Source organism: Panulirus ornatus, chromosome 25 (genome assembly GCF_036320965.1).
Source record: "Panulirus ornatus isolate Po-2019 chromosome 25, ASM3632096v1, whole genome shotgun sequence".
In the NCBI taxonomy this organism is placed as follows: domain Eukaryota; kingdom Metazoa; phylum Arthropoda; class Malacostraca; order Decapoda; family Palinuridae; genus Panulirus; species Panulirus ornatus.
Genome location: NC_092248.1, coordinates 3,938,963 through 3,957,649, shown reverse-complemented (window position 1 = coordinate 3,957,649; position 18,687 = coordinate 3,938,963). Strand labels below are relative to the sequence as shown.

Genomic DNA, 18,687 nt, shown 5'->3' with positions numbered 1-18,687 from the left:
TAAGATGAAGAGAGTGTATATTCTTGGACTGGCTGGCAGCAGCTCACAAGTATATGAATCAAAACTGAAAAGGTAAGCATCCTGGGCCAGGGAGGGAACTTGTCAGCCATTGAGGTGCTGGATCACAGCGCCACTGTCACTAGCCATCTCAGTACCCAGGTGGAGGTATGTGTCTGATCGGTGGCTGCTTGATACCTGTGCCTGCGTATTAAGAAGAGTTACTGTAATAACTGTATGTACGATGTACATAAGATGGTAGGGAGGTAATGAAGGCAAGTCATCAAAGCTGGGCTGGAGGACTGAAGAGATGGTTTGAAGGAGCATCTTCATCATCATGTGCCGGAAGTACGGCAGTACAGCAAGGTTACGGTAGGCGAAACGTGCGATTCTGGGGGAGCTGTTGTGAAGGTCGGGTGTTGGGTGGCTGTGATAGTAGAGGTAACTGTACTGGTGGTGTGATGGGTGTTGGGTGGCTGTGGTTGTAGTGGGTAGTAACTGTGCTGGTGGCGTAGTTTTTTTGGTCTTTAACACCACCACTTCCACTGCCACTACTACTACTACTACTACTTCTACTGCTACTGCTACTACTACTACAACTACAACTACTACTACTACTACTACTACTACGACTACGACTACTACTACTACTACTACTACTACTACTACTACTACTACTACTACTACTGCTACTACTACTACTACAACTACAACTACTACTACTACTACAACTACTACTACTACTACTACTACTACTACTACTACTACTACTACAGTACCACCTTGGCCACGCCCCCCGATCTACCTCCCTCCACGCCTCCCCACTCCCCTCCCCTGCCCGTACAGGAGCCAGGACGGACCTGGCCCGTGCTGGCTCGCCAGGAATGTGGCGTCCCAAGCCGTAAGCCATACCGCCCGGCTGACCTCTCCTCCTCGTCGGCCAAAATCGTACGTGACCTCCCAGCGAGGGCCGTCCGTACGCACGTGACTCGCTCAAGTGGCAGATTATGCGTGACCCGTGTGGTAAGTGAGCACTGGAGGGGGTGGTGTGGTCACCTCCCCAGCAGGTGGGTCGTCTTGCGTCACCTGGGAGTGGGTGGTGGTGGGCCACTTGTCGAGTGAGAGTGGCAGGAGCGTGGCACGTGTCCTCCCCCTCATCGCCGTGGGTAGGCCTTGACGATTGTGGTGGAGTGGGTGTCGTACACATGTCCTCCCACAGTTGATGATCGCTCGTCACAAGTGGACTCCTGGTGATGGTAGGGACCTCCTGTAGCTGTCCGTGCCTGACCCCAGGAAGTGGCTGCTATGTGCATGGCCCAAGAAGTGGCTGCTATGGGCCTCACCCAGGAAGTGGCCGTTCGTGCATGACCCAGGTATTGTCTGTCCGTGCATGACTTTCATCTGGTATGATCTGCTCCCGTCGTCTGGTACAACTCGACCCGCCCTCTTAGGTGGCCCATTTCTCGTGGTGTCCAAAGTTGTTCCTTGTCCGTAGCACGAGTCTAAGTGGCTGCTCGTCCGTAGCACGAGTCTAAGTGGCTGCTTCTCCGTAGCACGGCTCTTAAGTGGCTGCTCGTTCGTGAATGCTCGGAAAGCACACAGTAAATCACACATCACCATGGACCAGCCACCCAATCCTAGCAGGTGGTTGCTGATACGTACGTAACCGACTCTCCACTGGATGGCTCTTTGTACGTAGTTGAACGCGTCCGTGAATGCTCCCGTTCTCCCTGGGATGCCAGTCTAAAGTCTGGGATCTTTACTTGAAGGTGAGACATTGAACTCTGTCTCTGTACCGCTGTATTAGTGTTATTGTAATCTACTACAGTCTATAGACTGGTCGTAAAGTCTCTGTGAAATTGTCTATTAGTAATCACTTATTTGTAGGGTAGGGGAAGGGAGTTCTACATTCGTGGGCCACTATCTCTGGTAGTTAATCACCTATTTGTAGATACCTATTTGTAGGGTATGGGAATGGAGTTTTCCGCTCGTGGGTCCCCATCTCTTGAACGTTCTCTGTTATCAAATAAGTTTTTTAAGTTTGTATGTGTGTGTGTGTGTGTGTGTGTGTGTGTGTGTGTGTGTGTGTGTGATGGTCAAGTTCACTGTTGTTGTCGGGTGCCGAGTAGGCCTGGGTAGGGAGTAGGGAGGGGTGGAGGGCCAGTCCCTCAACCCCCGCCGCCCTCGGGCTTAGGGGGGGAGGTACTACAGACCACAACACCAATACGGTCCCGTTACTTTCATGTGGTCGGTGGTGGCGCTGCTCCCGCCCGGTGTAACTCCACACTGTCTGGTGTACCTCCACACCGTTTGATGCTCCTCCACACCGTCTGGTGTACCCCCACACCGTCTGCTCTACCTCCACACAGTCTGCTGTACCCCCCACACCGTCTGCTGTACCTCCACACCTGCTGTACCTCCACACCTTCTGCTGTACCTCCACACCTTCTGCTGTACCTCCACACTGTCTGATTTACCTCCACACTGTCTGGTGTACGTCCACACCATTTGGTGTACCTCCACACCGTCACGTGTACCTTCACCTCTCCCCTACAGATCCACATTCCCCCTGCCCTTGGTGGCTCTATCAACTACGGTACTTGTGCCACACCATGGTCGGGAATCTCCCTCCTCCTCCCACACAGCAGCTCTTGTGTCGTATACTTTGGTTTGGTTCTTGTGGGACGTCATGTGTACCAGCGATGTCCCCGCTCCCCCGGAGACGAGTGTGCACTCTGGGGAAGGTATCTCTTTTGGGGGGAGGTCCGCCGGCAAGAGTATCGGGTGCCGTGTCGGGCCTGGCCGGACCGGGCCAGGCCACTCCACGCGGGTGCTAGCCCGGGCCGCTCCCACACGGGCACTAACCAGTATCCTGTACTTACCTGGATGGTGATTTTTTGATGCTTCTGTGACGGCTTAATGGATGTCAGCTCTCGTATGTACACACGCGCATGTACTTGCGCGCGCTTCGTAGACGTACCTAAGTTTAAAAGGTCGTATGGTAAAGTTTAAGAGATGGGGGGAGGTGATGGTGGAGACACGAGTGACGGGGTCTCCACGGGAGTAGAACTCCATCCCTACACCATACACATTGCGTGAAGGTGTAAACCACTTTGTGTTGGGTTAGGAACATAGGATAGCGCAGTGGGCTCTGACAGGTGGTATTGGTTGGGTTACAGTAGGTGGCTGGTACTGGGATAGTGTGTGTGGGTGAGAGTGTCGGTTGTGGTTGGTAGGAGAGTGGTGGTGGTGGTGTTGAGTGAGAGGGTGTTGGCGGTAGGTTTGGGAGGTGAGAGAGTGTTGGCGGTGGAGAATGGTGGTGGTAGTGGTGGCTGGGGGAACCTGCCTTACACACCCCCGCCAGAGGAACGAGACTAAGCTCAATTACTTTTCCAGGCGAGGTTGATCACAAGGTGGCGTGACCCCTGACCAGCCAGTCGATGGTTCATGTGTCATACGTACCCATCAAGAGTCATATGTACCATAACGTGTTTCGTGTGCCATCTTGTGTCACACACACACACACACACACACACACACACACACACACACACACACACACACACACACACACAGATAGAGAGGTAGGTAGGTAGGTAGATAGAAGGCTAGATACACAACGCAGTATACACCAGGAACCATTTTCCGACAAGCCCCGAGGGAAGAAGGAACAGCTGGGTTGACTGTGAGACGACTACCCCGTCCAGGATTCGCACCTCAGCGGGGCCGCGTGATTCCCAATCAGCGACTACTGAATCATTTACAGTGGTCTTAGTAGTCGTTCGTATATTCAGTTGAAGGGTCTTAGCTCGTAGGGGAGCAGGCCCTACTGGATCCTGGACGGTACAGTAAGGAAGGCAGAGGACGTCGGAGGGCAAGCTGGATGGGGTAAATGATGTTAGGGGAAACACTGTTCAGGGTTGGATCGTTGGGGAATGGGTGGATGGTTTGGGTAGAGAAGGAGGAAGTGGATGCCCACAGGAAGGTGGATGCTTCAGTTGCATGTGATGTGGAGGGTAGTTCCCCACCATCCACCCCAGCTGGAGGTGAGGTCCCTGGGTATACCTGATGGTGTAGTATAGAGGTGTATCAGTTACGAGAGGAGCAAGTGTGGCGCCCCTTCGAGGAAGAGGTGTGTGTCAGGTACTCGAGGAGGAGATGAGACTCGTGCCGTAGTCATACTGCCACGTGGGACGAACAAAAAATTCTCGGAAATATGTTAAAAAAAAAAGTCGTGGTTCTGAAGGTACTTCCACATGGGATTCATTCCCCTAAATAAAAGTTCGCAGGACAATATGGCATTCCTTGGCCAGTGCCTTGCACGGGCCTGACTAACGTGTAATCTCTCCCTGCTTTATATTCTAACGTTTTGAATCAGTCTTAGAAAACGTATTATAATCTCATCTTTTCTTCTTTTCCCAGGGCGAAGCCACCGGGGACTATATGCTGGACCTACTGGAGCGGATGTCTAATTACAGGATAGACGACCAGCGGTGTTCCTTACCCCACAACATACATCATCCACAGGTACGTGCACACGCCACTCTGGTTGGGTCACGTGTCGCTCTGGTATGATCACGGGGCGTTACACGCGTCCAGACGGGGTAACAGGGGACTGGGAGGACTGTCCCTGGATACCATAAAGGCTTATGTCTTGTGAAGAAACTTGAAAGCGCATTTTTTTTTCCTTTTACTCCAGGAAATTAGCTCCCGAAAACAGCGGTTATGTATTCACAAAACTAATTTAATTGTCACTTGTACCCTTACAGTCTGTTTCATGCGTTAACTGGGCTATTTTGCACATTCATAGTATATTTTTGCACCTTTTTATGTCTTTTGTACATTGGCGAGGGTTTTTGTTACGTTCATGTGCCTGCTTTGTACGTGAATGGGATGTTCAGTGTTCACATGGCTGTTTTGCACATTAAATGAACTTTTATATTTTTACTGGATTGTTTTGTACTTTCTTTGTACTTTTGTATCTTCCCAGGGCTATTTCGTTGGGTCACATACGTCCATTCACACCATGGTTCATATACTTTAACTATTATGATGGTGTAGCTGGACCACGTCACTGGTCGGCACTGGTTGAGAGAGTTTTGTGCGATGAATATTGCCGATTACTTTCACATAACTTGAAGACTTGAACCAACGAATTTGTAACCAACCGGTTTTTAAAAGGACGATGTAACAGGAGTATGATTTATGTTATTCACAGCTCTTGATAAGGTATTGATTTGTGGAAACATGTTGGAGAATGTACCTTTCGTTAGATTACCGTAGGCACCCCAGGAGTACCCATTTTCTCTGTTCCTAAGGAAGCATAGAAAACGAGTACTAAGTTAGCGTAAACTTATGAAATTGATCTCGCAGCAAGAGAATTTTGGAAGATGAAGATGAGAATGAGGATATGAAAGTATTTATGGAAATAGATGTGGTCAGTATTGCGAAAACAGGTCAATGAACGTACCGTAGACGTAAGGGAGGAATTAACATTTCCTCTGCTAGCCAACTTTCCCACGACATGATAAGGGTAGACACTCTGTAAGGTTGCATCATTACGAAGTCCCAGATTGTGGACTAAACTCTCTCTCTCTCTCTCTCTCTCTCTCTCTCTCTCTCTCTCTCTCTCTCTCTCTCTCTCTCTCTCTCTCTCTCTCTCTCTCTCTCTCTCTCTCTCTCTCTCTCTCTCTCTCTCTCTCTCTCTCTCTCTCTCTCTCTCTCTCTCTCTCTCTCTCTCTCTCTCTCTCTCTCTCTCTCTGGGGTAAATGGTGGCATTGCAACTCCAAGGGCGGGAAACGAGGGAGGAAGTCAAGAGGAGTCTCATCCTTCCGCTGTGATGTTCAGTGCTTTGTCTGGAGGATGGAATCCATCGTCAAGGGTTTCCTGTAAGGGTTCGCACAACCCGACCCTCCTTGGGATCGCCAGAGGCTGACTTGGAGATGTATGAGATGATCTTAGGAGATAAGAAGCGATGTGGACTCCCTGAGATGAAGAAAGATTTAATCATGAGACGTGAAAAAGGACCTTGATAACAACTGTGTCAAGATGCAACTGATACATCCCGGAAATGAGAAAATGGGAAGGAGAATTACGACCCGTCAACGAGTCATGGATACTAGGGAAGAGGATTATAAACAAATAATCCCACTAGAATAATCCACCAATCCTTGATAACTGATCTGCGACGAAGGCATTGTGAAACCGGTAACACAGAGTGACTACGATGAATAATGAGATGAATAATAACCTTGAAGAGGGGCGACCAATGAGCCCCGGAATTGGGGATGAGTGATGCTGGAGATGAGGAGGACCAGGAAGGGCGCGGTGGCCATGACAGTTGGAGGCCTGAGGCCATTTTTACTGGTGCCGTTCCTGGGGCGTGGCACGTCCTGTGATGGCTTCTCTGGGGCCGTTGCGCCTGTAGTTAAGGCGCCATTCCTGTGGGGATGTGGCACGTCTTGTGATTGGACTCTCTGGGGGCCCTTGACGCACATTTCTCAAGATCTTCCACCTCTGGACAGCCATGGATCGTCTCAGGCGCTCTCAGTAACGGTGAGGGGCTTGGGATACCAACATACCTATACGGTGTGAGGGTTGATGGCACGACCAGAGATGCTAGTGCCTTCTCAGAGGTCGACGGCCTTGTGGAAGCGACAAGTCGCCATTCGTTTCCTACGAAACCTGTATGATCATACGGTTACTGGTCCCTCAAAGCGACATGGATAGAGTTCCACAGCTATGTAGAGGTTCCTTACGACGGACGATGTGTTGTTTGATTTTACAGACATATTGGCGATGGCGAAGAGTTTCCACTGGTGGTCGTCAGTTTGGCACAGCCCCTGTTGAACTACGGGAGGCCCTTGGGTATATCACGTCATTAAAGGTAACTCGACCGTTTAGCTTTGAAATCCCTGGAGGCTCACACAGTCGAGAGGTAACGATTAAATCCTCCATTGGAACTAAACTTGGTAGTTGAAGCCACAAATAGAGCCATATGATCCCCTCTGCAAATAAAAGCGTCTCACACTTTGGAATTCCTCACATGTGCCTGACCCACTACCATTTGCAAAGTTCCAAACGAACAGCCCCCCAGACAGACAGAAGTCGGGGACACATGATCGTCCACTCACATGATGATGTCTGTGATATACTAGTTGCCAGCCATCCTCGATATCTATCCAAGAAACTGATTAGTCAGTCCTCATCCTCAACACACTGCATGAGCCAGTCTTTTGAATATGAACAGAATCTCCAGACGGAAAATAACATAATACAATTTACACTGGCGGCTCTCGTAACTCAGCTAGTGTGAGGGTTGAAAGAGTTGATTTTGAAACCCGTCTTCTTGGTAAGGCATTAGAGAAGAGAATGCTGGAGTCAAGAAATGAGCATCTACCGTACGGACTTAATTGTTTACCACCCTCATCTTTCTTAAGACTGCAAGAAGATGCAACCACAGACAGTCTAATTATCTTTAACTCTCTCTCTCTCTCTCTCTCTCTCTCTCTCTCTCTCTCTCTCTCTCTCTCTCTCTCTCTCTCTCTCTCTCTCTCTCTCTCTCTCTCTCTCTTTCTCTTTGTCCTGAACACTGTACCCTGAGACTGGCATGTAAACATGCTTGTCTCTGCAGCCACATACAGACGTGAGAGCAGTACTGATGACGGAGTTCTAGTGTTGGACATCCCCCTCTAACTTGGGTCTCCCATGAGCATGACAGGAGTTGATGCTTTGGCCGCTTCTTGCACTTGATACAGAAGCTGTTGAACAAAGTATTCGTTTTTCAATGTAAAGTCAAAAATCACCAGTCAGGAAAGAAGTAATAGATGTATATGAAGTTAATGGACAAGTATCGTTTAGGGTCACCACCACAAGCACGCCAGTGTGAGCTGTGGTGTGTGAGTCAGTCGTGTGGTATGCTTGGCCTCCATCTGGTCATTGTCAAGTTACTCAAATTGTCTTTTCGTTCGTGAGGTTTCGTTGGATTCAGCTGAGCCTCTGAGACGGTGTATTTCTATCGCAAAGCCTTTTTGTTTTAAAAGTTTCTTCTTTATCATGAGATTTAATGAAAGGTAGAGTACTGTTCTAGGTGTACGAGTTGGTTTATTAAAGACAGTGGTAATTTGTATGAGTGGAGGCAGTGGTTGCTGGCACCTCTCCCGAGATGAGGCAGTCATCTCCTGCAGGACGACGCGCTGGTACCCCAGATTTTTACGTGTACTCGACCAATTTTGAACTGACGAACACCTCGATCGCGAACGGAACTTGCAGTTCATAGCACGATAGGCGTTCAATTTTTTTCTTTTTGTAACATCTATTTAAGATCTGTATAGAAACCTAATGACGCGAGCTAGGAGACTTGTTAAGAGTCCAGAAGCTCAAGCTGAACCTTGAGAGACCTGCTGGAGGATCTTCAGGTCAAGCTGAACCCTGAGAGACCTGCTGGAGGACCTTCAGGTCAGGCTGAACCCCAAGAGACCTGCTGGAGGATCTTCAGGACAAGTTGAACCCTGAGAGACCTGCTGGAGGATCTTCAGGTCAAGCTGAACCCCAATAGACCTGCTGGAGGATCTTCGGGTCAGGCTGAACCCCAAGAGACCTGCTGGAGGATCTTCAGGACAAGCTGAACCCTGAGAGACCTGCTGGAGGATCTTCTGGTCAGGCTGAACCCCAATAGACCTGCTGGAGGACCTTCTGGTCAGGCTGAACCCTGAGAGCCCAGCAGGAAGTTGTTCAGGTCAAGCTGAAGCCTGAGATCTCTGTTAGAGGATCCCTGATATCTATCTCTTTAGCCGAGCCAAGAATTCACACACACACACACACACACACACACACACACACACACACACAGGAAGTTCTCTCAGTGTCTGTATCTTCCGGGGTCGTGGAGTGTTTGTGTGATAATGCCTCTTGGCAGCATCCTCCTAGAGGCGAGTGAAGACGTTTGAAGTGTCTGGTGAAGATGTTGTACTAAGAACTCCTCGTCCTTGTGTTGGGGGGCGGGACGAACAGTAACGTGTCCCTATCGTTAGCAGAGCCATTAGATTAGAAGCATCCTTCATCTGGTATATTGACGAACGACCCATCCCGACGGAATAACTTCGTAAGAAGCGAGTCGGATGGCGGGGTAATGTGATGGAGTGCGACAGGAAGGAGAAGGGGTCAGCGGGACGCGCGCCGGTGTTGCGTCACAGCTTCGGCCTCTCCAGCCGCCAGTCCACCGGAAGGGTAAACAAGTGGAGTCCCTCAGCCACTGTTGACTTAGATACTAATTGAATTCCCGGGAGACCAATAACTTGATGATGATTGAGGCAGCTGGTGATGGTGAGGGAGGGAGGGTCACTGTTCACTGATGATGGTTAGGGTGATAGTGATGGCTCCGTTGGAGATGATGATGATAGATAGTGAGGATAATATCGCTGATATTGAGGACGATGACAAATACGTTGATGACGACGGCAGTGATGGTGATAATGACAGTCACAGTGCCAAGGATGATAGTGGTATTAATGGTGGTTGTGGTGATGAGGAAGGAGGGGCGGTTGGACCCATTTTAAATCAGAGCTAAACACGACGATTCCTGGTGTCGTCGCGGGAGAACCAGCCTATCCAAGCGGCGACATAGGGCCACCTTGTGAGCAGGACGTGGCGACCTTGGCCCGGGGCGGAGGAGCCTGTGGCTTTGGTAGGCAGATCGAGCAAGGTCGAGGCTGTTAAGACGGTACGTGACGGCGAGCACTGTGGCTTGTGGGGAAGTGAGGGGAAGACCTGGCTGGAATTCTGGGCCGCTCTTATGTCGGCAGCCAAGGTCAAAGTGGAGAGAAAAACACACAAAAACACACGTCGCCGTGACATACATACCGAGTATGGCTGTCTCTTGTCCTATTGGGGGTATAAGCCACACGGTGAGCTGGGGGCTTCCCCGGCCCACCAAACACACTCCGATCAGACGATACCTACACAGGTCCCAGCAGCTGTACCTGCACAGGTCACAACAGACTACCTGCACAGGTCACATGCCTCACAACGTCCTGTGCGTACCAAAAGTACGTACGTAGGGTGGGTATGGCATTTCTTGTTCCTCTCTCTATCCCTTTTTGCCCCATTTTGTCTTGCAGTTCATTTTTCCACTATTCTATCACTGTCTCTACCGTATCCTTGACCTGTATGTGACACAGTTATTTCTTGCCATATAAGAAAGTAGCGTTGATCAAAAATACACAGACACACACACTGCTACTACAATTCTCTCTCTCTCTCTCTCTCTCTCTCTCTCTCTCTCTCTCTCTCTCTCTCTCTCTCTCTCTCTCTCTCTCTCTCTCTCTGATAAGACAAAGCATTAATATTTTTCCTATGCTGGACACACACAAGTTGAACTTTTTACGGTTTGTGTACAAATTGCTGTGGTTGCGCTGGAGACTTGGTTGTCAGAGAAGAATAAATATTTTCTCTCTCTCTCTCTCTCTCTCTCTCTCTCTCTCTCTCTCTCTCTCTCTCTCTCTCTCTCTCTCTCTCTCTCTCTCTCTCTCTCTCTCTCACACACACACACACACACACACACACACACATATATGCCTACATATGTAAGATGAGAGAGAAAAAGAGAGAGATTGCGTGAATAAAAGTGCACAGTAAGCCTTGTCTCTTTTGATACACGACTCCTGATGTGTGTGTGTGTGTGTGTGTGTGTGTGTGTGTGTCTGTGTGTCTGTGTGTGAAATCATATACACAGCCACTCACACGACCGACGACAACTGTCTAACGTTACTGTGAAATGAATTGCTTATTAAGCTACTTGTGCCGCGGGCATAGTTGGCGAACGTTTTAACTGACGGATCATGTGGTCCCTCCATAGTCCTTGAGGCAGAACACAGTGGCTTGGGCGCGCCACCCCAAAAAAAACAACAACAGCGGAACACAGCAAGCAAGCAGTGGTGTTGTTCACAGCCACACCAGCCAGCCAGACACTTCCAGCAGTGACGATGGGACACCTAAGACGACCCAGTAAGTTGATCTCTTGTGTATTGTTGCCAGCTGCCTCAAGGCTCAGGCCACACCAGCCCTCATTCCCACGGGGGTGTGTTTGTGTGAAGTCGCTATTAGTGTATTAAGGGAGAGTGGTTTTTCTTTCTTTTTTTTCTTTTACACTCGTGTTGCCCGCCTGTCTCTTGATCTTGTACATGTGTACCATGTCTTTCCTTATGTTTACACACACACATACACACACACACACACACACACACACACACACACACACACACACACACACACACACACACAGTCTAAATCACGTATCCATTTATCAACACGCTTAGGTTGGGTGTAGGCCGACTGCCACGCCGAGGATTCGAACCTACGTGAGTCCGACCCCGGGCTGGCCCTTGCTGATTCATGGTCAGTAACGCTAACCACTACAGCGCCTAGGCCCGTGTGTGTGTGTGTGTGTGTGTGTAAAGAGGAAGAGCATAATAAAGATACCAACGTAGCATGAACTCTTTGTTTATCATCCTGGTGACGTAGCAAGTGAACACTGTTGTCATCTCTCATCTGTCACCATCACTCTGAGTGTGATAGTGCAAGGATGTGGCTGTCATGTTCCCCTGCTCGCGGCCCCACAGTGACTCCACCATCCCGGAGATGATCATGTATACGTGGATGTTAACACATGTCGTCCTGCTTTTGCAAATGCCATCATCACTCCTCACACCCACACGGACCTCCTTGGTGTTGGGGTGAGCGTTTCTGACCGTCATGCATGCTAGGGGCATCCTAGGATCACACCCCCCATAGGTTCGAATGCTGGGCTTGGCAGTGGGTCCCTAGTTCACCCTGCTCTTCATCCTCCCCCGAAGAGCTGGTCGATAGAATGGATAATCTGGCATAAGATAGGGTGTTTGTGCGTGTGTGTGTTTATACATACAGAGAAGTAAAGACATGGCACACATGTACAAAGTTGGGAAGACGGTTGAACACAGATGTAGAATGCGATTGCCGTAAAACAAAAATGGTAAACAAATCAGTAATCATGCTAATTAGTTAACTAATTGCATGATGTCTCATTAAGCTTTATATCACATTATCTTGCATCCCTAATGGGATAAATCATTTCATTAACATTCCCTTTCCGTCCTTGTCATGCTGATGCCTTAGATAAGGGGGAGCAGTAACACTTAATTAATTTCCAAACGTGCTGCGACAGAGGAGCATTGTGCAGGGTGAATGGCGTAGTCTCCCCTCCTAAGTATCTGAGAAAACGGGAAACTTTTGTTTATGGACAGCAGATCGATTATCTAGATAAAGATGTTTTGAAAGTTTTTCTCTTGGTTTACATCGAATTCCTGATAATGTATCTTTATTATATTACGTATCATAATCTGTAACGAAGCCTTTCACATTGACAAGGTGTGGTATAGACGTAACAAACAGATGTTGTAAGCTTATTTGGCATAGCGTTAAGTAATGGCAAAATATGCAACTTTAAAACTTTGTGTGGCAGTTTAACCTTACAGGTTGAGGTAAAGTCAGTGCGAGGCAGGTTTTCTTTTTTCCCACTGACTCGGCAAAGGTTATATCTGTCCCCAGTAGACACAGGGGACGAGAATAATGAAAGAACCGCATTTTCAGGTATATTTTTGTCTGTAACAAGTAAATGTCGCGTTTTTTTTCTTCAGAATTTAACTTTTTGCATAGTGTTGTATTGTGTAACACAACTGTTGTTGTTGTGAGGTGGGGAAGAGGGACTGTTCGACATGAACATGTGTTAATAATGCAGTCCCTGGCAGGTGTTGCAGACGTTGGCTGGTGTTACTGTCACTGACTGGTGTTACTGTCACTGACTGTTGTTACAGCTCACTGACTGGTGTTACTGTCACTGACTGGTGTTACAGCTCACTGACTGGTGTTACAGTTCACTGACAGTTGTTACAGTTCACTGACTGGTGTTACTGTCACTGACTGGTGTTACAGCTCACTGACTGGTGTTACAGTTCACTGACAGTTGTTACAGTCACTGACTGGTGTTGCAGTCACATACTGATGTTACAGTCGTTGGTTGTTGTTACAGTCACTACTGACTGGCCTCCTGCTTTGGAGCATGGGTGACGTGTTCGACACTCACTGGCTTCCTTGAATAAGTGTACGTGTGTGTGTGTGTGTGTGTGTGTGTGTGTGTGTGTGTGTGTGTGTTTATTCATCACGCACATAAACATAAGCAGATTATAATTCAGGTTTCAGTCCTGCAGTATTTGCTGGTTCATGTTCACAGCAGAGTTACAGCAGATGTATGCATAGGGGACATTTGAGGGGACGTATCCTGTGTGGAGCGTTGGTGTGGGATGGGGTGGGACCGTCTGTGTGAGGATTGCCCTGCTTGGTGGAGGTGCTTCTGGTGTGGTGGGTGGTTCCTGTTTGGTGCCTGGCTCAGGGGATGAGGCAGGGTGTGAGGTGGTACCTAGCCCAACTAGTACCAGCTGAGGTACAGTGGTAAGGTGGATAGGTAGGTCGGCTGAGCAAAGGAAGGCAGGGTGAGTCATCATGACCTGAGGGAAGAGCAGCAAGGCAGCTGGAGTCATGACCTGAGGGAAGAGCAGCAAGGCAGCTGGGAGTCATGACCACCTGTGGATCAGCAGTAATGGGCTGGAGGCGGGATCTTCTTGAGACAAGAAACCAGTCTCCGATGTCAATGTTCGGGATGTGTTTCGTCAAGGTGACGATGCTCGATGTGAATGGAGAATCCCCAGCGATCACTGAGGCGGAGTAAGTGAAAAAGGAGGAGAGAAGCGATGGAGTGGTGAGGGACTTGGAGGCTGGAGGAACCTGGCCAGGAGGAGAGGAGTGATGGAGTGGTGAGGGACTTGGAGGCTGGAGGAACCTGGCCAGGAGGAGAGGAGTGATGGAGTGGCGAGGGACTTGGAGGCTGGAGGAACCTGGCCAGGAGGAGAGGAGTGATGGAGTGGCGAGGGACTTGGAGGCTGGAGGAACCTGGCCAGGAGGAGAGGAGTGATGGAGTGGTGAGGGACTTGAAGGCTGGAGGAACCTGGCCAGGAGGAGAGGAGTGATGGAGTGGTAAGGGACTTGGAGGCTGGAGGAACCTGGCCAGGAGGAGAGGAGTGATGGAGTGGTGAGGGAATCAGCGTCAGGAGGAACTTGGCCTCTGTTCGCTACATAACCTTTTGCTACAGCTTCATCTGCCTACAAGCTTACGTGATCACCCCCCCACCTACCTTCCCCACCTCCTCTGCTGACCTTTATATGTCTGTGGGCGGTGACTGATGTGTACATGTGGCTACACGTGTAAGGGTTTATGTACACACACACACACACACACACACACACACACACACACACACTTTACACAAAAGGAAAAAGGCAATGGTTGTGTCACAATGGCTGGGATGGGGTGGTGTATTCTAGTGGAGGTCTGTACGGGCTCGATGCCTGGTGTAATGCCGACATGCAACTCGGGGAAGAGGGATCTCTCGCAGCAGGAGGCGACGGTGGCGAAAATGATACAGTAGGCTCAACTGTCAGTCCAGGTCCAAGTTAATGGGTTGTGGGGTTGGAGGGAGAGGTCGAAGCGATCGGGGGCGTTGAGCACCGCGCGATGGATTATGTAGGAGGGGACTAGGATAATCGTACATGCCCTCTACACGTTTTTCCTAGCTGTAATGGTGTGTGTGTGTGTGTGTGTGTGTGTGTGTGTGTGTGTGTGTGTGTGTGTGTGTGTGTGTGACACTCTCCTCTATATAGCCACACCTGTGTATAATGTTATGTATTCTCTCCGCATTCATCCTGTCTGTAGCTATAAATGATTCAGGAAAATATGTACTATTGTTATATAGTATTTTAATCATTAATATTATTATTATTATTATTATTATTATTATTATTATTATTATTATTATTATTATTATTATTATTATTATTATTATTATTATTATTATTATTATTATTATTACTATTATTATTATTATTATTATTATTATTATTATTATTATTATTATTATTAATGATAACACACACACACACACACACACACACACACACACACACACACACACACACACACACACACACACGCACGGAGTGTTTGTCATGTCATATCGGACATGTGAATGAGGGTCAGTGAGGTGGTGCTGGGTTTGTGTTGCTTTCAACATATCAGCTTTAGTCTCTCTCTCTCTCTCTCTCTCTCTCTCTCTCTCTCTCTCTCTCTCTCTCTCTCTCTCTCTCTCTCTCTCTCTCTCTCTCTCTCTCTACCTGTCAGCCGCACCACTTGCCTCCCTCCCTGGCTCATCACACAACTAGTGACACACAAACACACTCAGGAAATCAGAAAACGATGGTTGGCCCACCTTGGGCCCTGCCGGTGATTTCATCAGTGACCCCTCCCATCCACACCTCTCCCTTTCCCCCCCCATGCACGAATGGCCGCCGCCCCCCACCCAACCCCACCCAAACCAACCCCCAAGCCCCTACCTGGGGCTCCCTCCCCCCCCAGTCCATTCCTTCTGTGAAAATCCCTGCTGGTATCAAACCCTCGTTTTCTATAACTCTACCCATGATAACGTCCCAAGGAGATTACCGCTGGGCTTTACATGACCTCTCTTCGGGAGGGGTCACGCCTCTAGAGGTCACTAGCGGTGCCTCGTGACCTGTCCTCAGGAGGGGTCACACTTTGGAGAGGTCACTTGTGGTGCCACGTGACCTGTCCTCAGGAAGGGGTCACACTTTGGAGAGGTCACTAGCAATGCCACATGACCTGTCCTCAGGAGGGGTCACACTTTGGAGAGGTCACACGCGGTGCCACGTGACCTCTCCTCTGGAGAGAGGTCTCGCCATTCATCCTCAATGACGGAAATGATCGAAAAGATTTTGTATATGTGTGTGTGTGTGTGTGTGTGTGTACGATAAGGATGTAACACGATCGTGTATTACAGCCTCACCTTACAACACCAGCCACCAGGAACATCGCCAACATCGCCACCAGGAACAAGGAGGTGGTGAGGTTCTTGAGTGCTACAAACCGCCACCCAGCCACAGAGGCATTATCCACCCATGTGGTGAAGTGGTCGAGGACATCCTGGCCACCCCCAGCCGCCGTCTTATGGCCCGTGATAACTCTATCTGGCCCTGAGTGCCAGGGCCAAGGGCGGACGAACCTCCCGCCGGTGGCCAGAGACGCGCTTCACTCTATCTGGCCCTGAGTGCTAGGGCCAAGAGCGGACGGACCTCCCGCTGGTGGCCAGAGACGCGCCTCACTCAGTGACCGAGGGCTGCGTGGTGGCCCCCGCCTCTCCGGCAGGAGGAGGTGGGGGGGGCGTCCTCATCGCGCCAGGGATCCCTGGTTAGGGTCTTGGCTCACTCTCTGTCATGGTTGACTGGGAGCTGTCTCGCTCAGTGCCATCAGGAGGAGCGAGGTGCGACGGGCCTCACTCTGTGTCATTAGCTTGGATTTGCCCCAGGCCGGTTGAGGACGTCTCAGCCAAGTGCTAGGTAGTGCTAGGACTCTGGTCTGTTCTAGGACTTCCGCACGTCGCCTGTCTCAGCCAGTGTCAGCACCTGCTTGTCTCAGTCAGTGTCAGCACCTGCTTGTCTCAGCCAGTGTCAACACCCGCTTGTCTCAGCCAGTGTCAGCACCTGCTTGTCTCAGCCAGTGTCAGCACCTGCTTGTCTCAGCCAGTGTCAGCATCCATCGCACTCTCGTCTCAGTAATAGGATGGTGTGTGTGTGTGTGTGGTGTGTGTGTGTGTGTGTGTGTGTGTGTGTGTGTGTGTGTGTGTGTGTGTGTGTCTCTCCCGCCGCCTGGGGTGGTGGTGAGGGGTGGCGCTGCTACTGCCTGTCCTGACCTTGGTCTCTGACCTCTGGTGAACTTTTAATTCCATAGTCATGAATGTATTGGACCACGGAGAGCGGCGGGTGAGGCCAGGACCTGGGTGTGACCCGGGGTCAACCAGCGACGCGCGCACACACACACACACACACACACACACACACACACACACACGCTGTAAGATAGTCCTATATTCTCCTATGATAAATGATCCGTTATCAATAAATGATAAGGATAACGCCATCGTCTAACGGGTGAGAATTTTTACCTATAAAACCTTGAACTAAATAATGTGTGTGTAAGGTTCTGGCAATCCGCCAGGCTGGGTGACGACCTCTCTCTCTCTCTCTCTCTCTCTCTCTCTCTCTCTCTCTCTCTCTCTCTCTCTCTCTCTCTCTCTCTCTCTCTCTCTCTCTCCCCTCACCGTCGAAGGGGTGACACTCCTGACCCAATTGCAAATCGGAGCTCAGCAGATGGGGAGAGAGAGAGAGAGAGAGAGAGAGAGAGAGAGAGAGAGAGAGAGAGAGAGAGAGAGAGAGGGAGAGAGAGAGAAAGAGAGAGAGAGAGAGACTCCCTTTCACTCTATTTCTTGTGCCCAAGTCAAGGTTGATGGCATGTTTTGTTTGCGTGTGTGTGTGTGTGTGTGTGTGTGTGTGTGTGTGTGTGTGTAAAGCACACGTAACTCCTCGTTTTTGATTTGTCATGATGTGCCAAACATGGCACACAATAACGTATACAGTACACGGAGACAGAAGTCCCGTCACTTAAATATGTTTGGCTCGTGATTGTCAGGAAGTACACGTTAGACTGATCACGTCCATAATCCACCTCCCTCTCGTGATCTCAGCCCATTACTGGCCTGAACACGTCGTAATTACTGGGTCGGGCTTCGTAATTAGTAACAGTTCCTGAAGTGATGATAGCCTGTCTTTTCTGATCCACTGTAGCAGGGGGAGGGAAGGAAGAGCCCTGCACTGTTTGTGGCCCGGGGCCACAGACTGGGGTGGATTATGACAGGCGAGGCCACAGACTGGGGTGGATTATGACACGTGAGGCCACAGACTGGGGTGGATTATGACACGCGAGGCCACAGACCGGGGAGGATTATGACACGCGGGGCCACAGACCGGGGAGGATTATGACACGTGAGGCCACAGACCGGGGAGGATTATGACACGCGAGGCCACAGACCGGGGAGGATTATGACACGCGAGGCCACAGACCGGGGAGGATTATGACACGCGGGGCCACAGACCGGGGAGGATTATGACACGCGAGGCCACAGACCGGGGAGGATTATGACACGCGAGGCCACAGACCGGGGAGGATTATGACACGCGAGGCTACAGACCGGGGAGGATTATGACACGTGAGGCCATAGACCGGGGAGGATTATGACACGTGAGGCCACAGACCGGGGAGGATTATGACACGCGAGGCTACAGACCGGGGAGGATTATGACACGTGAGGCCACAGACCGGGGAGGATTATGACACGCGAGGCTACAGAACGGGGCGGAGTAAAACACCCGGGGTCACAGACCGGGTAGGATTATATACCCGGGGCCACAGACCAGGATGAAGTGTGACACCCGGGGTTGTAGACCCAACACCTCCCTGGGATACGACACCTGGAGTTGTCGAACCATCTGTTTGCTGGTTTATGGCACCTGACGAAACGGTGCACTTTACACACGTACAGTTGGCGTACCATGTACCTCACCACGGTACCCGTGTACGAAAGAGTATTTGTTCGTATCATTATTCACTGCTTTGTTTACATTACCACTGTTTCGTTCACATTGCCACTGGTTCGTTCACATTGACGCTGGTTCGTTCACACTGCCACTGGTTCGTTC

General features: G+C 49.9%; 1 protein-coding gene across 1 annotated transcript in view; it reads left to right on the top strand.

Moving 5' to 3' along the window:
• LOC139757182 (uncharacterized) overlaps nucleotides 1-18,687 on the top strand; it is an 857,301-nt gene that overhangs the window by 662,274 nt on the left and 176,340 nt on the right. Inside the window, exon 6 of the mRNA XM_071677314.1 lies at nucleotides 4,420-4,524. Within this exon, the coding sequence (XP_071533415.1) occupies nucleotides 4,420-4,524 (105 nt within the window). The remainder of the gene's footprint in view (nucleotides 1-4,419; nucleotides 4,525-18,687) is intronic.